This window comes from Vanacampus margaritifer, chromosome 1, assembly GCF_051991255.1.
Source record: "Vanacampus margaritifer isolate UIUO_Vmar chromosome 1, RoL_Vmar_1.0, whole genome shotgun sequence".
Taxonomy (NCBI): domain Eukaryota; kingdom Metazoa; phylum Chordata; class Actinopteri; order Syngnathiformes; family Syngnathidae; genus Vanacampus; species Vanacampus margaritifer.
The window spans coordinates 67,035,930-67,059,526 of record NC_135432.1 but is presented as its reverse complement, the minus strand read 5'-3'; the positions used below and the strand labels follow the sequence as shown (position 1 = coordinate 67,059,526).

Below are 23,597 nucleotides of genomic sequence, written 5' to 3'. Positions count from 1 at the left end.
TTTATTTTGGGCTTTAAATGTAAATGAGGCGTCTTTTATGTCACCAATGGCCCGTGGGAAGTCGCAATGTGCGCTTTGGCTGCTTAGCATCTGCGCTGTCGTCGTCCCCGAGGTGTCGCAAAGTCCTGCCCACCAACAGGGCGCCACTTGCCGTAAAGCCTCGCCAAATGTCCTCATGAGCGGGTAGAAAAGAGGACAAAAAAAAAAAAAAGTCCAGCTACTTGCTTTTATTCATTCTTCACTTTTTTTGATTGTTGTAGATATAATTAATAATGCAATGTGAGTAATTAGGGTTTTCTAAATCAGGTTGACGGGTTCACGTTTGGGTTCCAGGCCCGGTTTAGGGTTTGCAATTAGGGATTGAAGTCAAAGATGACAAGACCGTATTGGAAATGAGGGCCTCAAGTCAAGGTTGGAATTTCAGGTCAGTGTTTACGTTTGAGGTTATTGTTTCAAATGAAGATTTCAAGTTGATGGTTATGCTTTGAAGTGCGTGTTATAAACCCGGGTTAGGGTTTCAAATTAGAGCTTCCGTCTGCTTTCGGGTTTCAGGGTGCTGCTTGAAATGAGATTTCCAAGCCAGTGTTTGGGTTTCAAGTAGGATTGCTAGCCAGGGTAAGGGTCCGAAGATCGTGTTTAAGTTGAGTCAGGATTAGGGTTTCAAATAACGCTTTCAGGTAAAGGTCAAGGTTTTCATTTAGGGTTTCAAATTAGGATTTCAAGACAGCATGACTATGTCAAAAGATAGTATCACGTGTTAGGGTTTCAAACTGGCTGGCTCAGGCCAGGTTGGGGGTTCAAGCTGCTATTTGAAATCAGATTCCAAATGTTAGGGTTTCAAACAAAGATTAGGGTTTAAAGTCAGGTTCAGTTTCAGGTTAGGGTTTCAATCCCGATTTTAAAAGTTTCTAGTTATGTTTTCAAATGAGTGTTTTCATCCTAGTTTAGGATTCTCGCAACTCCGCTCGCCCAGGGCGGCGGCCATCTTGGCCAATTGATTAGGTACGCCCAGGATTCTCGCCACTCCGCTCGGCCAGGGCGGCGGCCATCTTGGCCAATTGATTAGGTACGCCCAGGATTCTCGCCCCTCCGCTCGCCCAGGGCGGCGGCCATCTTGGCCAATTGATTAGGTACGCCCAGAATTCTCGCCACTCCGCTCGGCCAGGGTGGCGGCCATCTTGGCAAATTGATTAGGTACGGCAAGTATTCTCTCCCCTCTGTCCTGGGTGGGTGGCGGCCATCTAGGCCAATTGATTAGGTACACCAAGGACTCTCTCCCTCTCGCCCAAACCGGTTCGCCGGCCATCTTGGCCATTTGACTACCACTAAAATTACTACAACTACAAGTACTACTAATACTACTACTACAAGTACTTGCTACTACTAAAAGTCCTACTACTACTACTATTGCTCCAAGTACTACATACATGCGTCTTTCCACCTTGCAAGAGTCTGCAGTCCCATTCAAAATTTCCGCGGGAATTTTTCTAGTTTCACATTTTTACCCAACAGGGAAGTGTCTGATCGAACTGAATTCGGGTTTGAAACGTGCTGATGTTTGTTTGTATTGCGTGCGCAGGTCGCTGGTGATCATCAGCACGCTGGACGGGCGCATCTCGGCGCTGGACCCGCACAATCACGGGCGCAAGCAGTGGGACCTCGACGTGGGCTCGGGGTGCCTGGTGTCCTCCAGCCTCAGCAAACCGGAGGTGCGAGAAAGAACTTTTCTAACGTGCATTTTTCTCAAAGGATAAAGAAGATGTGAATGTTGTGATATTGTGTGTGTGCGTTCCATTTGGAGGTCAAGGGCGCATCTCTCTTTTTTCTTTTTTTTTTTCTTTTCTCAAAGGACGCCCTGCAATCCCAGGGCGCGCTTCTTTTAAAAGCAGCCGCTGAACTCGCTGCACTTTGAACAGCCGAGCAGGCGTTGGCGTTGCCTACATTTCAAACATGTAAACACGCCGGGAACACACACACGCGCGCACACACACTAAGAGGAGCGCTCTGGCCTGGAGGATTATCCGCTTTTGTTGCGGTTTACACACACAAACGCAGTCGGCGCCCTGCTTGGAACACGCACACACGCCGGCTTAAACCGCCCACTTTGGAGCGGCGGCGCGGCGACCGCTCCAGACGCCGCTCGCTTCTCGTGTGAACTCCACACGAGCGTCGTCATAACGAGAGGCGTGATAAGGCCTCAAGAGGCGCGTTTTTCCACCCGCTGGTGGAAACGGGTCAATCCTCATCCCGTGTGTGTAGATGAGACGGCTAATGAAACCCCAAACTCTGCTTGACGCCTCAATCTGCCATTGAAAGCCTCCCACCAGGGTTGCTTTTAGGCTAAGGTAAGGTCAGGATTTCAAATTAGGGTTTAACTCTTTGACTGCCAGACGTTTTCAGAAAAGGGATGCCGTGGGTGCCAGCCGATTTAAGCATCTTGACTGATCTTTTGACTGATCTTTCAAGGTCCACAGAAAATTATGTGTTTGGACTATGGAAACACACATACTACCAAATGAAAGATTGAACTCTCATCTTTCATCAGAAAAAAAAAGTTTGTTTCTACCTTATTCCGTTTTTCAGTAATCAACAATAGAAAATGGTTAGTTTCACCTCTGTTTTGAAACAAACGTCTTTTAACGTCTTTGGCACTCCTCCATAGGATTTTACTAAACGTTATTGGCAGTCAAAGAGTTAACAATTCTGTTATAGTTTCAAACAAAAGTTTAGGGTTTCATACAAAGGTTAGGGTTTCAAATTAGCGTTAAATTTAAGGTCCGTTTAAATTACGGTTTCAGTTAGGGTTCAAAGTTCGGGGTTGGGGTTAAAGTTAAGATTTCAAGCAAAGTTTAGCGTTTTGAGAAAAGGTCAGGGTTTGAAATTGTGGTTTGGAGCAAATGTTAGGGTTTGAAATGATGGTTTCAATTAGGGGTTAAAGCCTGGATTGGGTGTTATTAGGGTTTAAATCAAAGGTCAGGTTTTTTTAAGCCATGGTTAGGATTTCAAATGAAGGTTTCAATTAGGGTTTAAACAAGTTAGGGTTTTGAGACAGCGTGTTAATTAAATGAGGATTTCCAGCAAGCGTTAGGGCTTCGAGCAAATGTTTATTTTTTATTTCTTCAAGTGGTCTGTCCACCAATCAGCCTTCAGCACTGTGTCTAGCCCCGCCCCTTTTAGCTCACCTACCACCACAGTTAGCAAAACGCAGTCTGACATCATAAGGATCGGTTCTTTTGTTCCAACGTGACACTTGGGTAGGAAAACAGAAATATGTCAGCGAGCGCCCCTCGCCAAGTCTGCCGTTCTAAATTTAGAAGTAAAGCTTCAGACTAAAGCTGTTTTTTTCTTTTCTTTTTCTTTTTTAGATGTAAAAAGTCAAGTCTTGTGTGTGCGTGTGCGTGTGCGCGTGCGCACGGTCCTCGGGGGACAAAAAGTGTCAAAACCCCTGAAGGAAGCTCGCAGCGGCGTGCGGCGCGAACTTGCTTTTACATCTCCACGCCAATGTCACCTTCAACGGCAACTTTTGCTCGGAATCGTACGTCATCCACGGCTTGTTTTGCACCAAAACGACAAAAAAAACACGAATCCGCTCCCACCATTTTTTGTGACGCGTTTTAAGTCCTTCACTACTGTGGATGTTTTTTATTTGTTAACCGTCTTAAGATGAATACATTCGACAAGTAAGTTTCTCAACGGGAAATTCAGGTTTGCAAAACCACTCTAATGACTGACAGCTGCCAGTAGATGGCGCAGTTTTTGAAGAGATATGTAGTCATGATTTCCATTTTGGTTTCCCGCGATCACAAAAACATTACAATCAAAGAAAAAAAAAATAATTGTGTTTGAGAATATAACAAAAATTTGTTTTTCAGATCAAAATTTCCCCAACTGTAACCATTTGTTTTATTTTATTTATTATATTATAATTATATTATTAGCTCTTTGACTGCCAGACGTTTTCAGAAAAGGGATGCCGTGGGTGCCAGCCGATTTTAAGCATTTTGACTGATCTTTCAAGGTCCATAGAAAATGTTGTGTTTGGACTATGGAAACACACATACTACCAAATGAAAGATTGGACTCTCATCTTTCATCAGAAAAAAAAGTTTGTTTCTACCTTATTCCGTTTTTCAGTAATCAACAATAGAAAATGGTTAGTTTCACCTCTGTTTTGAAACAAACGTCTTTTAACGTCTTTGGCACTCCTCCATAGGATTTTACTAAACGTTATTTAACGTTTTTGGCAGTCAAAGAGTTAATATATATATTTTTTAATATTCATTAATTAACCTTAATTACATTCCCCAGAAAATGCGGTTGACAATTTGAAATTTTAACTTAAACATCCTTGGATGGATTTGTTGAAAAAAACTTGTCGGCGGCAATCGAGTTCAATTAGAGAATCGCAACTGCGTGTGTGTTTTGTACTGCCAAGAAGGAACGAGGTCTTGAGTTGAATGTTGCTGAGATTACTAAAATCATCCTTGCGAGGATTAAAGCCTCCGAGAAATCGCGTTCCAAATCCTCACATTATCATTTAAGGACCAGGAGGGTGTTTTGACATTTGCAATAAACGGTTTGATGAGAAGGGGGGCGATCAAAGACCAAACGATGCGTCCAACAAATAATGCAGGCGGAAATGTGACAAATGAACAACAAATGTACCGTAACGCTTTGCAAGCAACAAACAACAGTTTGCTATCATTGCTAGCTTGTTGAGTTAGCGTCTAGCATTTGCCGTTGCTGCGTGCTCAGTTTTCACCTGTTAGCATTAAAAAAGGAAAATCTTCCCCTCATCAATGAATGTGATGAATTTGTCATGACGCATTTGTATGCATGTTTGTTTTTAAACGTGCGTTGTTGCTTTTTAAAGTCCTAATTCTGTGAATGTGGCGTGGCCACGGAACGCGGTTACGTACGTCGGCGTGTCTTCCGCGTGCGCGCAGACAGTCTGCTCGGTGATTAGGGTCTCGTCGGGGAGGGCTCTGCCGCCGCGCCATTGGCTGGCCCCCCGACGCGCCGCGGGAGGAGGCAGCCAGTCACCTGCTGCGCCCCCCCGCAGTGCGCCCATTCTCGCCTTTTTATTTTTATTGCTCTTTTTTAGACCGACAAACACAAAACCGCTTTGTCTGCAGAAAGAGAAGCGTGTGTGTGCGTGTGTGTGTGTTGTGTGTGTGTGTGCGCGTGTGTGCGTGTTGAAAGGTCAGGTCGAGGTTGTCAATCAAAGCTGAGTGAGTCATTCTGCCGAGTGTAAAGGGATGAAGGCGTGTGTGCGTGAGCGCGCGCGTGATTAGGATGGTGAGGTAATGCTTCGGCCCAGGGATGATGTCATCACTTAGGAGACGACGCACACACAACGAATCAGGCAGCGTTGATGGACGAGCGTCCGGCAAGTCATTCGTCTTCCGGCGGGCCGCAGATATTTTTAGCACAAACTACATTTTCCTCCCCACTTGCTCCAATTTCCTTCCAGTTGTTTATTTGGTTCAGGTTATTTATTTAATTTTGCACTTTTGGCAACGGTCCCAAGAAAATGAGCTCTGAGCCGTCGACGTCCCAATAGGAAGGAAATAACCGGATTATTCTTACCGTAGATTCTTTCAGTTCCAACATTAGAGAATGGTAAAAAAAAAATATAATAAAAAAAATATATATATATATATTCAAAGGGAATGGAGTGAGGTTCCGCAACCAGAGAAATTAGCACATCAATAATTGAATCCCTCTGCCAGGATCATTTTAGACTTGTTTATTTTAGTCTAAAAACATTTAGCTCTTGAGTTTCATAAATCCAAATGGGGAGCAAAGACGTCCTTCATTCCAACAATATCGAATGCTAATTTTCGTGCTTAAAAACTGGCAGAAAGTGACCGTAGGGAGATTCCCGAGACCACTAAAAGTTTGCATGTAAATAAATTTAGGTGAAGCACTGAGCATCAAAACGGCAAGAATTATATTCTGCCGCAGTTCCAACAACAGAACGCGAAAAAGACTTTTAAAGCGAAGTGAGTGAGGTTCCGCAGGCAAGTGTTCCAATAAATGAATGTGAAAGCCTCAGAACTCAAAGTAGGAAGGAAAGATGTACTTTTTCCAACAATGTTTAATGCTAATTTTAATGCTTAGAACTGGTAGAAAGTTACTGGAGTGAGGTTCCTTAGGCCAATAAAGTTTGCATGTAAATGCCTTTACGTGAAAAGCGCTGAGCCTCAGACATCAAAATGGCAAGCGATTGAAATATGCTATCGTAGTTCCAACAACATTAAATGCTATAAAAAAAAATAGTTCTAAAGGGAATGTGGCTCCACAGGCCAGTGAAGTTAGCATACAAATAGATTCATATGAAGACTTTCAGCTCTGAGCCTCAGAAATCCAAATAGTTCATCTCGTGCTAATTTCAATGCTAAAATCTGGTAGAAAGTGAATGGAGACTGTAGTTAGCAATTCAATACCGAAATGCAAAACGCGGTTTCTCAGACCCCAAAATGGCCGCGATATGAATATTCTTACATAGTTCCAGCAACATGGAAGCGCTAAAAAACACTTCTAAAGGGAACGGAGTGTGCAAATGTGCTCATTTCCTCTTTCCAAAAATCAATAATGCTAACTGTGAAGCGTAAAAAAAAAGTGAACGGAGTGTTGTTATTCTCGGCCAAGAAGAAAGTGTGTCAATAACTTGTCGCTAGCCATTTTTCATTCCTTTGAATGATTAGATCTGACTCGTTGACATCTGTGTAAGGATGTTTAACTCTGAGCCTCGGGTTCCACTCCCTATTCTACTGTTTTTGCATTTAAACACGAAATCAAAAGCATCCCTGATGAACAGGCCGGACCAGTCAATCGATGAGAGCGGATCAAGCGGGTCAAGCGGGCGTTGCGTCGGATCACAGACGAGGATTAGAGTCGGTGGCAAGATGACCCCCCCCACCCCCCGCGTGCTAGCTAACATTTTCGTCCAGCACTCTGCGTTGTTAGCACCCTCTTCATTAGCTCACTCAATCTCATCATCTTGAAGAGATGACATCACCTCTGCCCGCCGGCCACTAAATCAGCCGTCTGCCACTTTCAAGCCACCATAAATCTTCCGCTCTCGCTCGCCGTTGGCAATCTGGCAGCTGTCCTAAACCGGCACGCTCGAGTCTGGCTTGGGAAGGAGAAAAAAAAGAAAGAAAAAAAAGCTCTGTAATGACTGGGAATATTCAGACGGTGTGACCAAATTAGTCTTGTACGTACAATCCCTTATAAGCTGTTGATCTGCCAGGATTGGGGTCAGTTTTTTAGCAATGATGTCATCCTGGCTTGCCTAACACACACACACACACACACACACACTTTTGTACAATAGGTCAAAAGAGTAAACAAGACAATTAAAATGAACAAAGAAATCAAATTCAAAATAGTGCAATTGGAATATAAAATAATGGACGTTTTAGAATAGTATAATAAGCAGCAACCAAAACACATTTTCACACTCGCACGATCCAAAACAAACCACAAAGCGTCACAAAATAGAGCAAAAGTGTCGTTTGTTGATCACGGTAACAATTAAGCGGATAATTAGCAGCTACAATGCACGTTTTTTTAGCGGAGTCAGCTACAGTATAAAAGCACGCCTTCAAAACATGATCTTCATTAGCGAGTGAAAAGAAGACGCTCGCGTGCTAAACCGAAGATGAATCCAAATTTCAAACAAAGTGGGAGCAAATCAACACCCGCCAACTTTATTGCGTTAGCTATTGACGCTATCGCTGATGACTCGCTAGTCCCCGGAATGCAAAGAGGAGCCAGCGACGTAGCAGCGGCGTCTTGGAGATGCTAAATAGGGTGCTAATGGTAATTGCTACGTAAAACGGTGACGCTAAACCTTTGAAATGTGCTCACGGCTCATCGGTTAAACCATTTCACCGCTAATTGCCGCTAAACGCTAACGTAATGAAGAGCAATTTGCTCAGCTGTACGGCAGAAGAAAGAAGCAAGAAAAATAATTTAGTTACTCATTACTTGGAAAAAAAAAGTAACTGAGATGACAAGTTACCCTTTTAGTTGCAACAGCTACACATAACTGGCCCTCCATTTCTGAGGTCTTCTGGATTTTGTTTCTGCCGTGTCAGCGGTTTTATTTGACTGGTATGCTTTTATTTTGAAGGCCTGATTTTACAGGCTACCTGCTATCTTGAAACTAAGATAAAGTTAGTAACTTGTTACCAGGCCAACATTTTCTTTGTCGGCGTCCATTTCAGGTGTTCGGCAGCAAGATGGTGATCCCGTCTCTGGACGGCGCCCTGTTCCAGTGGAACCGCGACCGCGAGAGCATGGAGGCGGTGCCTTTCAGCGTGGAGTCCCTGCTGGAGTCGTCCTACCGCATTGGGGAGGACACCGTCCTGGTCGGCGGCAAGTCGCTCACCACCTACGGCCTGGGCGCGTACAGCGGCAAGGTACCTTTTGGGTCGGGAGAGAAAGAGGAAACGCACGCTGGTAGTTTTTAGTTTATTTTTTAGACTTTTTTGGGTTGTAGAGTGTGTTAGTTTAGATTTTTAGAATTGTTTTTTTTTATAGATTTTTTAGTAGTTTTACTTTTATTTTATTTTCGTATTTTTATTTATTTTTGTTATTTTGTTGGTTTCCTTATAAAAAATCAATAATATATATATATATATATATATATATATATATATATATATATATACAATAATGAGGACTTTGGCGGGGAAATGCTTAAACGGAGCGAAATAACGGGTACGCCTGTTTAACCGAAACGGCGTTGTCGTCGTCGTCCTCCTCCGCTTTAGCTGCGCTACATCTGCTCGGCGGTGGGCTGCAGCCGCTGGGGGTCCGAGGAAACGGAGGGCGAAGACGTGCTCCTGCTTCAGAGGACCCAGAAGACCGTCCGAGCCATCAGGCCCCGCTCAGGAGTGGAAAAGTGCGTAGTATTTTCCAGGTTCTTATTTCAAGGTATCGGTTAGCCGGTAGGCAAAAAAAAAAAAAAAGTAAAAGTGAAATTGGGCAAGTCTTCCTTGCCAGTGTTTGGTGCTACACTGTGACGAGTTGACCCATCGGCGAATCATGTTAAAGAATGAAAGGTTAATTAACTCATTCTAACCCAAAAACATGGAAACACGTTTTTTACTACTTTCATTCCCAAAAATGTTTTTTTAATGTTTGTTTCGATGCAGCTTCTGAAGTGGCTTAAAGCAATGGTATTTACTACAAATAAATGGCCAGCAGGTGGCAGCAGAGTATAAGAGATCAGCCAGGGCCATGTTAAAAAACACGCTCTTTTTGACGGTGTTTTCAACAGGAATGTGAATATTGATGAAACTGCATTCTAATGCTAATTGCAGCAAAACGGAAACAGAAATATTTCCTGATGAAAGATGAGACTCGAATGTTTCTTTTGGTAGCTTCCATGTTTTTATAGCAATAGAACACAATATTCTGTGGGCCTTGCAAAATCAGCCCAAATCCAGTAAAACAGCCTGGAGCGAAGGGGGTTGCTTCAGCGAAAATGGCTGCCAGTGAATATCATCAGTCCGAAAAGAAAAAAAAAAACTCCTTTTGTAGCCTTCTTTTTTGCACGCAACGGTGACGGCGTCTTCTTCTTTGCTCTCAGATGGAACTTCAGCGTGGGAAACTTTGAGCTGAAACTCCTCCCAGAGGCGCAGTCGGCCATCAACTTCCTGGAGGGAGGGGTGGCCAACGGCGACTCCTGGTGGCGGGGGGCGCCTCCGACCATCATCACGGAGGAGTCCAAAGAGCAGGCGGACAACAAGAAGAAGCACAACCTGGACCTGGTCATCAAGGTGTCGGTCCCCGACTGGAAGGTGATGGCCTTCAGCACCGAGCCCGACGGCCGGCTGGTCTGGGAGCATCAGGTGACCTTGGGAAACGTCTTTCCCCCGTCCGCTATGGTTCGAGGCCACTAAACGACCGGTCTGGTTGCAGTTCTGCACCCCCATCGCCTCGGCCTGGCTGGTGGGCGGCGGCAAGGTCACCCCCATTAGCCTGTTTGACGACACGGCCTACAGCAACCAGTCGGAAACGGACGAGGACGACGACGACGGCAATCCGCACGCATCCAAAGACGCTTCGGCGTCCAGCGTTTACTTGGGTACGGCCGCACCTGTGCCGACGCCCACATCGCAACTCCTTACCAAAGTCCGAAAAGCAAGACCGAAAATATTCAACGCGGTTCTTTTGGTAATAAGTGAAATCACGATTAGGACAATCATTTGTTTTTTGCTTCAAAACAAGAAAATGTTTATACATGTAACAAATATAAAGACAAATACATTTCTTTGAAACACTATAATTATGCAAGTTCTTTTTGGACCAAACAAGAATTATTAAATGAGTTATTTAAAAATTTTAAAAAGGTGCAAATATATACATTTAAACCGCTCAAAATTTGTATTAATAATCTTTTGTTTTTGTTTATGATTTTGCCGATTTTGTAATTATGGAGTGTAATAATTGAAATTGTAATATAATTTGGGTAAATTGCACAGCACTTTCAATCCATAAATAAATTTAAAAAATGCTTAGTAGGCCTTAGTTGCTTGTTCGGACGCGCACACTTCACACTTTCTTTGGGGAGTTTTTCTGACCTCATTTGAAGTCATGTCTTTGTTTGTCAACTGTGGCTTTTCTGACACGGATGCTGCAGTTCCGCTTTGGGCCAGAGGTGGCAGTCGCGAGTAAAAAAAAAAAAAAAGTGCACAAAGATCCTTTAACAGAAAAGCAGAATCGGTGAATTTGTTAGTAGATTTTGTGGATTCACGGTTCCGTCGTGTGCCCCCTCGAAGGGATGTTCCAGGGACAACTCTACCTCCAGTCCTCCGTGAGGATCACGGAAAAGTTCCCGTCCAAAGGCATCGGGTCGGAGAAGGACATCATCCCGCTCCCCACCGTCAAATGGAAGCCCCTCATCCGTGAGTTGAGCGGCCGGCGCGTACGGCAAGCCGGGATGACGGCAACGCCTCAACCAGCGGCGCTCTCCTTCCGCAGATTCGCCGTCTCGAACCCCGGCCTTGGTCGGCTCGGACGAGTTTGACAAGTGTCTGAACAACGACAAGTTCTCCCACGACGAGTACAGCAACGGCGCCTTGTCCATCCTGCAGTATCCTTACGGTGAGACCCCGTCCGTCCGTCCGTCCGTCCGTCCGTCCGTCCCTTCGCCATCTGACCGTCCGTCTCTTTCCCCCCGTAGACAACGGCTACTACTTCCCCTTCAGCAAGCGCTACCGCGAGAAGCGGGACAGCGCGGTGAGCGTGATCAAAAGAAGCGGGTCGCAGCCTGAGCGCAGCAGGAACAAAGACCCGGTTCTGCTCCTGCCCTGGTGGAAGGAGATCCTGGGCACGATCGTCTTCTGCATCGCCGCCACCACCTACGTCGTGCGCAAGTTCTTCCACCCGTCGGCCTCGGTCGGCGTAAGGGTAAGACCCCCCCGACCCCGACCCCGACCGGCACGCACGATTCCTGCATGACGACCCTTTGGACCAAATGAAGCAATCCGACTTGACAACTGAAAATGTTAATTTTATGACGGCTGACCGTGCTCGATGTTTTTCCGCCTCCTTACAAAGCAACGTAAAGAGTCGGAGACGCAGTGCCAGACCGACAAGACCGACCTTGAGGTGGTGGACTCCAAAGAGCCGGACTCCGAGGAGACGCGCTCCAGCAAATATGTGTCCAGGTGCGGCTTTAGCGTTGATTGCTACAAATAGACGCTTACGAGGGGTTAAGGCTGGGCAATCAATCGAATTCATTAGATTAATCGGCGTTTTGAAAATCGAATCATTGAAAATTGGCATTAAAAATGAAATGCGATGTCGGAAGGCAATAACAGGGATGTGATTTTTCCGCTAATTCGCGGAATTCCGCTTTTTTTTATCTCCCCCCCCAAAAAAAAAAACTATTTTTATTTTTTATTTTTTTTTTTTAGTAGTAGTTCATTGTGTATGCACATGACTCCGACAGATAACATCTTCTGCTATAACAAAGACATTTGTGGTATGCTCTAATATGAGTTACTTTTCATTTGGTCATGATACAATTATTTGTTCATGAAATTTGAACTCTTCAACATTATTTATGTGTTAACGTAGTAATCACATTAGTTAGATATGATGATATTCTCAGTGATAGTTTTTAAAAGCAAAGGCAGTCCAATGTTTTTGAATGTGACTGATTTTGAGTTGACTAAAACTGCCATTTTATATGGGATAGTTCAATATACATTGAAAATTTATGTCTATTTCTTTGTCAAGTGAGTGCATTGAAAGTACTTAAAAACACGGGAAACCCATGAGCTCCGGGGGGCTTCGCCCCCGTGTCCCCCCACCAGGGCACTGCCCTGGACCTAGCTGGGTGGCCCCCAGACCCCCGGCTAAATTTTCAGATAATTTCACTTTGGTCAAATCACATCCCTGCAATAAGAGTTTAAATACAATTGTTGTAAAAAAAAAAAAATAAATAAAAAATTGTTCATGCTTTATTTTCCATAAAAAGTCCACTAGTTGACTTACTGTCTTACTATAAAATTATTTTATTTATGAACTAAAAGATCCCACCACATTTGTATTTGTCCAATGTTATGTTAATTAACACGAGTATGACCAACTTGAAACAAATACATTTACAACTGATGCAACGTGCAATTAATTTGATCAGGTCTTAACTATGGAAATAAGGCAATTAATTACAATTCAATATTGTAAGCAACTAAATTAGTTTTATGTTGCCTTAAAAACGGCATTGAATTAGAATTGCTGATACTAAAAAGCAAATAGAGCTGTCAAAATTCATCGATGATCAAATTAATCGACGACCATTTTAATAACGGAGTGATTGTTTGGAGCCATTTTTCAATTTCAAATTGCGTGCGTGCTTCCCTCCAGGTACCTGACGGACTTTGAGCCGGTGCAGTGTTTGGGCCGCGGCGGCTTCGGCGTTGTCTTCGAAGCGCGCAACAAAGTGGACGACTGCAACTACGCCATCAAGAGGATCCGACTGCCCAACAGGTGACGTCTCCGGCGCCGCGGCTCCTCCGGCGCCAACGCGGCCCTGACCTTGTTTGTCGCCACAGAGAGGTGGCGCGCGAGAAGGTGATGCGGGAGGTGAAGGCGCTGGCCAAGCTGGAGCATCCCGGCATCATCCGCTACTTCAACGCCTGGCAGGAGAGCCCCCCCGAGGGGTGGCAGGAGAAGATGGACCACAGGTGGCTGCAGGACGCCAGGTGAGGCCGACGCCGGGGCCCGGACCCGAGTTGAGCCCAACGGCTGCTGTGGATCCAGCTGACGGATTTGTGTCTTGCAGTGCCACCGAGTCGCCGATGAGCTTCGTGGACCACATGGAGGCGCTGTCCGTCAAAGTGCCCGTGTCCAACTCTGTGTCGCCACGTAGCGCCTCGGGCGGCGGCGCCGCGGGCCCGATGGTGAACGGGTGCGATCATCATCACCCGCCAACGTACACCGCCGCCGGCTCGGGCCTCAATGGCGACGCGTCGATCCACCCGCTTTTGGGCCACAACAGCCTCGGGTCGGAACCGGACAGCCTGGCCGAGCCGGACCGCACGGACACGCCCGACTCGTTCGACCTGTGCCTGCCGCACCGGCCCAGCGACTGCACCTCGTCCTCCTTCGACATCGTCTTTGAGGACTCGGGATGCGACCGTGACGCCGGGGTGGACGCGGTGGACGCGGAGGACGCGGACGACGACTCGGCCTCCGGCTCCACCCGTCCGGACCCGTCCAGCGTCGGGAAGGCCACTTGGTCTTCGTCGCGCTCACGACAGCCCGAGAACAGCCGGCCCGCCTCTTCCTCGCCGCCTCGGCCCAACTCGCTCGCGTTGGCGCTGCCCGTCACTCCCGCCAGCCAACGAGTACAAGCTTCTCCCAAGGTTTGACATTTTGCTGTCTTTGTTGTTACTGATCTGCTTTTCCTGCGTCAAAAAGGCAACACATTTTCTTCCGTTTGCTTCAGTCCGAGTCCTGCTTCACTTGGCAACATGAAATTTGGTGGACATGTCTTTCAAAAAGAATCATGAAATCATGTTTAAGAAGACCGGGAGTGGCCATTTTGGCTCAACAGCACCCTCTAGAATTGGAAGGAAAAAAAAAAGTCTCCAAAGCCAATTTGAAATTTGGTAGATGAGTCCATCATGAGTAGACACGACGCCACGCCGGAAAACACAAGAAATCTGCCATTTTGGTTCAACGTGTGGTTAAATTTTTGTGTCCAGTTTCAATTTGACGTACATGTCGTAGACAGACCGGCGACAGTGCGCTCATTGTTTCGGGTTCCGCGCGCAGGTGTACCTGTACATCCAAATGCAGCTGTGCCGCAAGGAGAACCTGAAGGACTGGATGGCCCAGCGTTGCCTCCCCGAGCAGAGGGAGCACAACCAGTGTCTGGACATTTTCCTCCAGATCGCCGAAGCCGTCGACTTCCTGCACAGCAAGGGCCTCATGCACAGGGACCTCAAGGTAAACACGCAAAAGACGTGGAACCCGAGGCTCAAAGCTAAACAGAAGACATGCAAACGCACCAGCCAAATGTGAAAATGGAAATACAGATTTTTGTAGACAAATATTGTAAACATACGAAAGCTAGTTCCGTTGACACGCTAACTTATCGGCCTGTGGAACCTCACTCCATTCACCTGTAAGAGTTTTTGAAGTCAGGATGAAAACATTCGCTTTCAAGGCAACAGAATTGGCACGTTTTTCAGATTTAAGGTTGTGCTTGCGTAATCTGCCCCAGGGAACCTTTTACTCCATTCGCGTTCTACCAGTTTTAGCATAGCGGAAGATGAAAACATCCACTCGCAAGCTTCAAAATGGACAGTATTCATCAAGCCTGGGGAACATAAGTCTACTTTACATCAATTGTGTTAACATAGAAGACCAAAACATCCTCACAAGGTAACAAAATGGACAGGATTTGTCAGGCATCGAGTGGCGCTAATTTCACCCGCCTAGGGAGCCACACTCCATTCACTCTTCACCAGTTTTAGAATAGTCGAAAAAGAAAACATTGAACACAAATTTGCAGGACTTTTGAAATGTATATTTAACTATGACCGCTCAAGGAACCCAACTCCATTCATTTTACACCAACGGTTTTATAATGTGAAAATATCCACTCACGAAGTGAGAGGATCATCAAAAGTTGAAAACATACTCCCAACGCAACACAATCTACAGATTTTCGAGTGTGCTAACTTCACCTGCTTGGGGAACCTCACTCCATTCATTACATACAATTTATTTTTTTAAATCCTATTCATAAAATAAAAAATACTAAATAAAATTGAGGTTGAGTTTGGGTGATCTAGTGTTGTGCTAATCTCACCCAACTGGGGGGAACCTCACTCCATTCACTTAACAGCATTTTCTGTTTTTTTGCGTCCCTCAGCCGTCCAACATCTTCTTCACGGTGGACGACGTGGTGAAGGTGGGCGACCTGGGCCTGGTGACGGCCATGGAGCACGAGGAGGACGAGCGCGAGCAGTGTGCCCTCACGCCGGCGCCGCTTCTCACGCGACACACGGGTCAGGTGGGAACCAAGCTCTACATGAGCCCTGAGCAGGTGAGTCACCGCTGGAAAAAAAAAAAAATTGTGCTTTCAACATGACTTTCTAGTTTCTACTCTTTAATTCTATTTTGTTTTTTTCTTTCTCCTGGCAGCTTTCCGGACAGTCGTACTCGCACAAAGTGGACATTTACTCACTGGGCCTGATCCTATTTGAGTTACTCTACCCGTTTAGGACGCAGATGGAAAGAGTGAGGGTGAGTGTGGTTAAGAAAAAATATGTTGCGCTAACTTAACCTGCCCAAGGAACCTCATTCCGTTCATTTTGTAGCAGTCTTCAGTATAGTCACGAGGATAACATCAGCGTGCAAGCTAACAAAATTGACAATGTCATTAAGATATAGTGTTGCATAACTCCCATCGCTGAGGAACCTCACTCCATTCACTTTGTATCTGTTTAGTCAGAGTATAAAATAATGCACTCACTCTGTAGCAAAATCACTTTGATTATTCAGTACTGTGATGCTAACTTCGACCGCTTCAGGAACCTCATTCCGCTCTCTTTTTTTTAACTCTTTGACTGCCAAAAACGTTAAATAACGTTTAGTAAAATCCTATGGAGGAGTGCCAAAGACGTTAAAAGACGTTTGTTTCAAAACAGAGGTGAAACTAACCATTTTCTATTGTGGATTACTGAAAAACGGAATAAGGTAGAAACAAACTTTTTTTTTCTGATGAAAGATGAGAGTCCAATCTTTTTTTGGTAGTATGTGTGTTTCCATAGTCCAAACACATCATTTTCTGTGGACCTTGAAAGATCAGTCAAAATGCTTAAAATCGGCTGGCACCCACGGCATCCCTTTTCTGAAAACTTCTGGCAGTCAAAGAGTTAACCATGGAAGATGAAAAAATCCACTCACAAGATAACAATAGTCAACTTGATTTTTCAGAAGTGCTGCGCTAATTTGACCAGTTTAAGGAACCTCATTCCATTCACTTATTAACGATTAAACCAGTTTTTCTTCTTCTTCTTTTTTTTTTTTTTTACCATATTCCACTCACTTTGCACCCCTTTTTTTAACCATTAAAGGAAAAATCCACACAGGATGGTCATACTTGAGTCTATTTTTGGATGTACTGCTGCGCTAAATTCAGTTGCCTGGGGAACCCACTCATTCACGTTTTACCCTTTTTTTAGCAAAGTTTAAAAGACGAAAGCATTCACTCACACGGCATCCAAATTGACTGGATTGACTGTTGCTCTAACTTCACCCACATGGGGAACCTCACTCCATTCGCCTTGCAATGTTTTAGCATAGTCAGAAGAATACCACTTAACTCAAAAGTTGACCTCATTGATTATTGCGTCACACACACACGTTGAGTCAGCACATGTGACTCTTGTCTGCATCATTTGACACTTTCACGTGTTTTCTTTGACAAAAAAAACACTTTTTTTCTGTGTCTTGTTGCATTTCTTGTGTGATGGCGTTGACACGAGTTGTCATGTCTTCCTGCAGACATTGATGGAGGTCCGATCACTGCGCTTCCCAGAATCTTTCTCCAAAAACAACTTCCATGAGGTCAGTGGCCCTCTGCTGCCATCTACTGTTCCTTTTTGCTTCACACTGAAACAAGAAAATAATTCAATTTAAAAGGAAAAATTGTTCAATGTTGGGAGGAATATTAAGACTTCTTTCCATTAAATTAAATTTTTGTCCCCCCCCTTTAAAATACAATATTTAAAAAAAAATTCTCGATACACAACTTTAATTTATTATTTAATTATTATATCTTTTTTCAGCCTTGTCTGAAATTGTCAGTTTTTTCCTGTAAAATTACAACTTAGGTCTCCTAATATTATCCTTTCATAATAATTTGTATTATTATTTAATTAATCCATTTTTAGTGCCGGCATCAGAATTGGCATTAGCATTAGCATAGCTCCTGAGAGCATGCTATTTGTTTTAGCTGAGCCCATTCCAACTTTTTTCCCCTGTAAAGTTTCAACTTTATTCTCCTAATATTCCATCACGACATTACAGTCATCTTGTTGCTATTTATTATTTTATTTTGATCATTAGCATTAGCGCCTGACCACATGCTGTTTGTGTTTTAGCTCAACATACTGCAACTTTTTTCCCTTGTAAATTTACAACTTTCGTCTCCTAATATTGCACTCTTGGAATTTTTATTCTAATAATCTATTTTTATTACAGTAGTAGTTTTGTTTTTAAAGTGCTTGATAAAATAAAGGAGTTGAATTGAGAGTAGCATTAGCGTTAGCATGGCTCGTTTAGTTTATTGGTTTGTTTTAGCTGTGCATTTTTTACCTAAATCTTTATTCTCATCATATTACGTGGCATTGCGGTCATATTGTTACTGTTGAATATTCTATTTTAACAATTAGCGTTAGCCTGACCATGTTCTGTTTGTGTGTGTTTTAGCAGAACTGTAAAATATTACTACTTACTATTTTATTTGTAGCATTAGCATTAGCGTATCACCTGATCACATGCTATTGGTCTGTGTCTTAGCTGAGAGTATTACAGCACCCCCCCTGCCCCCCAACCCCCAGATTGTGACCTTAAGATTCCAACTTTATTCTCTTACTAGTAGAATTTATTTCTTATTCTATTTGAGTGCATTTTTATCACTGGCATATTTTGTGTGTGTGCGCTAGCTGAGCATGGTGCTTAGCATGCTGTCGCTCATCCCCGGCGAGCGTCCCGAGGCGGAGGACATCACCAGCCTGCCGCTCTTCCAGGACTTGGAGCTTCCGTGCCGGCAGGCCGCCGTGCGACAGCGCTCGCGCACGTACAGCACCTCGTCGACGGGCGGCGGCGGGGGACGGACCTCGCGACAGCCCTGCGCCACCTGACGCGGGAAAAACACTTTTTTTTTTTTTGACAATACTGCTACTGAATTCAGCCAAGTGCTCCTTGGAACTTTTTTTTTTTTCTTCTTTTTTTCGTCCTGTCCCGTTTCAGTCCCGACATCGTGGTTTGACGCTCACGCACGCGCTACACCTCAGGTATGACAACCACGAGGAGAGGCCTTCAGCCACATGCCTGATTTGGAAACCAAAAAAAACAAAACTATAAACTCTTTTTTCATATTTTGTTTGCAAAATGGTGGGGGGGGGGGGTCTGAATTGCCTTTTGACTAAACGAATGGCCCAAGCCAGTTCTTTGACGACTACTACTTCTACTTTCACGCTGAGCTGGTATCGGTGCTGCCTCACATGTTGACCTACCTCCAAATCGTTAGCCTAGCATTGCTGCTTTTGTTGTACTATATTTGATTTTTTTTAATTTTTTTTTTAAAAACCGCAGCAAATTCAATAAACAAGATTTCATTTACTTTGATTCAATATCAAACCCGTTTTTTTGTGTTTGGTTGTTTTTATTTTTTTTTTATTTTGTGGCCGCTACGATGAAAGCAACGCAATGTTTGAAACAAAAACAAGTCGTCTTTTTGGGAAATTTTCTACTTCTTTTTGTCATATTTTTTCCAAAGTAAACGTCTTAATATAATTTCAATGAATTATTACTGCATTTTCTCCATTCATACAAAAAATGTTTCTATGAAAATTTTCCCCTTCACTTATTTGAGCTTTTTTCTTGGAAATTTTGACCCTATTTCCCGTATTCCAAGTTTATTCTGCCAAATTTCCGACAATTTTTGTCCCCGACGGTTGTTTTGGCAGCGAGCAGCTCAGTGTGAAAGACTTCTTTGGGCCTTGTTTGTTTTTGGGCGTACGCAAGGCCACGTTGCGCTTTGAAGGAAATTTGTAAATAAGATGATAGCAGTCGGCAGGAAAAGGGGCTTCTTGGAATGTTTGGAATGGAAGCTTGACCTCTGGAGGGTGGCGACCGCTCGCTTCTCGCTGCAGTTTTGTGATCCGTGGCCACAAGAAGGCTGCTAATTTTTTTTTTTTTGGGGGGGGGGGGGTAGTTTTGTCCTTAAACTGTTTTTTCCCCTATTTCGTTCATAACAAAATGGCCTGGCGTTTAAGTCCTACAGTGCCCCCTAGTGCTTTGGCATGTACATGACAACCTGCAATAGCTTTTTTTTTCTCTCTCTCTCTTTTAAAAACTGCTCCAAGTGCCATTATTATTGTTATTGTTTAGCCTTGTACATGTGGATATGGCCCCCAAGTATGAAGAAGTATTTGGACACACACTGAAATGAAGACTATAATAATCAGAATAGATAATTAAAAAAAATGTTGATGATGAAAAGTTAGAATTTTACGACTATTTCCCCAAATTTTGAATTTTTCTATATTTTTTTCCTGTAAGATTCTAAAGTTCATTCCAGTTTGAGTATTCTCGCATAATTACGACTTGACTCCGGGAAAATCTAAACTTTTCTACGATTTTTTTTCTCTCTCTGAAAATGTGAACTTTTTGTGTGTGTGTAAGATTCGGACTTTTTTGCATAGGAATTTCTTCTGGGGAAAGAAAAACGTATTTTTCGGAAAATTATATATTTTTTCTTCTCAATTTTACAGGTTTATTCTCGTAAAATTATGACTTTTGCTTGTCACGTTATTCTTTGGAAAGTAGAACTTTTCTGATTTAACTGTCAGAAAATTCTGACTTTTCTAGGAAGACTTCCAACTTTTTCCCCTAAAATGTAAATGTGGTTCTCGAAAAATAATAACTTGCCCCACTAAAGTTGCGTAAAATTAAACCCACCTCTATTTTTTTAATTCCAACTTTATTCCTTATAGAATGTAATAAGATTTAATTACCTGCCTTTTTTTGGGGGGGCGGGGGGGATTTATTACTTTTTACTCTCATTTTATGACTTCCTTCCTTGAGGGGAAAAAAAATATTTTTTCCTCTGAATAGTCCAAAGTTGTTCTCTTAATTGTATGATTTAATTTTTGTAATTCTGTTTGTAATATTTGCGGTTTTGAGCGCGGGCCAAATGAGTCGCCGCCGAACACCCGGCCCGCAGAAATCCTGGACCTGACGTCGGTCACGTGATCCAAGTGCTGAGTCTCCCATGATTGACATTTTCTAACGTTTCGGGGATAAGAGCATTTTTTTTTATTCTTGTTGTTGCGTTTTTGGGAGCCAAGTGACGTTCATGCGCTGGGTTCTTGCGCACAGTTTTTCTAAAGTGAGTCAGGCACGCACGCGCACAACGTTGCGGACAATCACCACATCATCATCATCATCGTCGTCAAGTCATTGATTGTTCCTCTTTTGTTTGCGGAGGTTTCGCTGCCTTTTGTTTGGCTCTGACAGAGAAGGACAAAAAAAAAAAGAAAATGTGAAGCCACAAGTAGCTTGGTGCTACTTTGCTTAAAAAAAAAAAAAATGTTCCTCGGGGTGAAAAGGCACACGTTCTTTTCTGTCCACACAGAATTGTAAATATGTTGATTTAGCTTTTTATTTATGTTCCATGCTGTTGATCAATCCGTTTGGGGTTGGCGTTTATTAACAAGAGAATATGACTTCTTACAAGTCTGACTTTAATAAAACTGTTGAAAAAGAAAAGATAACTTGTCGTGCTTTGCTTCGCATAAAAAAAAAAAAAAGCACATTTGTTTGTATTTTATATCCTGCTGTCGCAATAATGTGCATGAAGCTGCCACCCGCTCGTGCGGTGAGGAAGAGGCGGAGTTGGAAGATGACTCAAGACCGTTGGAGTGGCCACCGGACTTACGAGATCTGCATTCAAGCTACTTTCAGCCTGGGCACTGACCATTAGCATCCATTTGTGTAAAAATACGAACATGACCAAATTTGGACAAAAAGAGCTTTCGGCCCGACGGCAAAAAATTCAAACATTACCAAAAAATGATGATAAAATTGCAACGGTTTTCTCGTTTGAAAATGACAAAATATAACAAGTCCTCATAACACATACCATCATTATTGAAATGACTTTTTCTCAGAAAATGAGGCCTTTTGCAACATTACAATTTTACTCTCTCCAAGATGACAACTTTTGCTTAAAAACAATTTTGTTTTTGTATGGAAATTATGACCTCCCAATAATCACAATTTTATTCTTGTAAACTCTCTACTTTTTTTAGATCAGAAAATTTGATTTTTTCAATTATTATTTTTAGAAATTATGACTTTTATCATAAGAGTACAAATTAGTGTAATTCCAACTTGTCATAAAGTTATGACTTTATTCTAGCAAAAACAACTTCTATTATGTTTTTTTTCTTCCAACTTACCATATTCCATTATGTATGTTTTGTTCTATTGATTAATTTTTGGAAAATTATGTTTTTTTTCTGTGCAAATTGCAACTTTTTTTTATCGTGATATATTAAAGAAAAATGTCATTTTTGTGACAATTTTACAACTTCATTGTGATAGAAATAAAAGAGTGTTGAGCTGCAAAGCTCTCAGGTGTGCGCGTGTCGCAGCCCCCCCTCCTCACCGCCGGGGCCCCCTTCTCTGTCTCCGCCCTCCCACCTCCTCCACTCTTACGAACTTCCGCCGCCATGACGTCACTTCTGGACGTCAATATGCGGCTCGGCGGCGGTGCGGCGAGCTGGTAAACACAAAACAGTCCCAACATGTAACATGGAGCCCGCGATGGAACGCTAACCTTCCCCTCGTCACCTCCGCGACCACGACCGACGCCTTCCCGCTCCACTACCCCGACGGCGGCGTTCAAACGGCGCCCACCGCAAAGCTAGCGGAGCGTCTGGGGGCTCGAGCAGCCATCTTTGAGCGAGACAAATGTCGGGGACGACGCGGCTTCGGCGGCGGGCCTGCTCGCTGGCCGGCCCAGGAGGCCGGAGCTGGGCGGCCGCCGGGCTGCTCGTGGCGCTCGTGGCGGCGGCGGGGCTTCCCGTAGGCTCGGCGGCTGCTGCGACGGCGCCGGCGGCGGCGGCGAAGGAGTGCGACAAGCCGTGCGTGAACGGCGAGTGCAACGCAGCGACGGGCGGCTGCGTGTGCTCCCCCGGCTGGGTCGGGGACCAGTGCCAGCACTGCGGAGGAAGATTCAGGTACGGAGCTCCGCGAGCACCTGGCAACGGCGGAGACGCGAGTTCGAGACCCTGCGGCTGCGAGCCGCTAGGCTGACCCGCTATGTACCTGCGCGAGTCTACACAGAAGGAATTTACGCGCGGCTGGGCTCACCTGAGCAACATGGCGGCGCCATCTTATCACCTGAATCACCTAAACGTAACATTTGCTGCATTCTAATAATAGTTCAATGAAAATAGAAAACAATTCTTAAAAAAAACAAACGTCTTTATTCTCGTAAGATTGCGTTTTTATGCCCATCAATTAATTGGCTTATTCTTGACAGGACAGTTCTGGCATTTGAGATGTTGAAAGTTGTTCTGTTAAAGCAGCCTTCATTAAACCGTGGCCTTCTTTTTTTTTTGCAAAAAACGTTGCCTATTTATAAAAAAAAAAAAAAAGTGTGCTTTCCCCCCCTTAGAATTTTTTTTTTCTTCTAATGTAAAAACATTCTTAGAAAATTAACTTTTCCATCAGAAAGCAAAAAAAATTTCAGTAAATTGTTTCTCATTTTTTAGATTTTTCTTTCTTTTAAAAAAAAAAAATCTACACAAAAATGTGTGCTCGTCAGTCATCGATAACTGACAGATTAACAGGAATGTGGCTAACAAGATTCCTTGCTTGGCAATAACGTTAACAGATGCTTTAAAAATTTTTTTAATATTGTCAAAATTCAACACAAAAGTACCTTCTTGTGTTGTACTCAAATGAGCAGGTAAATACTTTTTCGTAGTATTTTTGTTGTGTTAATTTGAACGACTTTCAAGGGCAAACACTTCATTTAGTTCCATCATTTGTAGCTAAAGCGTTGTTGTGGCGTTGCAATGACGCCATTTGTTTGTTTGGTAGACTCCGCGTTGGCTTCGGAGCCACGCTGGGAGCGTCAGGCCCCTTGAGGGACTTTTTGTTTCCTGGAGGGAAGCAACGTTGGCTTGTCCCCGCAGACTCTGGCAAGTTGTTGGCAAGGGGAAACAAAACGTTCTGAAATGGAGGTTAGCTTTTCGGCGACTGCATTTCTAATGGTTTGGTCCCAAACCAGAACGGCGAATCCTGACATCATT

The 23,597-nt window shown here is 43.8% G+C and overlaps 2 protein-coding genes across 2 annotated transcripts in view; both read left to right on the top strand.

The window, feature by feature from the left end:
- eif2ak3 (eukaryotic translation initiation factor 2-alpha kinase 3) overlaps positions 1–18,891 on the top strand; it is a 32,264-nt gene extending 13,373 nt beyond the window's left edge. Inside the window, exons 2-18 of the mRNA XM_077563619.1 lie at positions 1,580–1,709; positions 8,238–8,432; positions 8,787–8,917; positions 9,608–9,869; positions 9,940–10,105; positions 10,800–10,925; positions 11,002–11,124; positions 11,204–11,430; positions 11,581–11,690; positions 12,895–13,017; positions 13,083–13,232; positions 13,313–13,895; positions 14,308–14,481; positions 15,413–15,586; positions 15,685–15,786; positions 17,050–17,112; positions 18,213–18,891. Coding sequence (XP_077419745.1) covers positions 1,580–1,709; positions 8,238–8,432; positions 8,787–8,917; positions 9,608–9,869; positions 9,940–10,105; positions 10,800–10,925; positions 11,002–11,124; positions 11,204–11,430; positions 11,581–11,690; positions 12,895–13,017; positions 13,083–13,232; positions 13,313–13,895; positions 14,308–14,481; positions 15,413–15,586; positions 15,685–15,786; positions 17,050–17,112; positions 18,213–18,410 — 3,037 coding nt within the window. The 3' untranslated portion in view covers positions 18,411–18,891. The remainder of the gene's footprint in view (positions 1–1,579; positions 1,710–8,237; positions 8,433–8,786; positions 8,918–9,607; positions 9,870–9,939; positions 10,106–10,799; positions 10,926–11,001; positions 11,125–11,203; positions 11,431–11,580; positions 11,691–12,894; positions 13,018–13,082; positions 13,233–13,312; positions 13,896–14,307; positions 14,482–15,412; positions 15,587–15,684; positions 15,787–17,049; positions 17,113–18,212) is intronic.
- A 3,126-nt stretch (positions 18,892–22,017) lies between these two features.
- The window catches only part of atrn (attractin), a 48,803-nt gene continuing 47,223 nt past the window's right edge, over positions 22,018–23,597 (top strand). Inside the window, exon 1 of the mRNA XM_077563605.1 lies at positions 22,018–22,517. Within this exon, the coding sequence (XP_077419731.1) occupies positions 22,249–22,517 (269 nt within the window). The 5' untranslated portion in view covers positions 22,018–22,248. The remainder of the gene's footprint in view (positions 22,518–23,597) is intronic.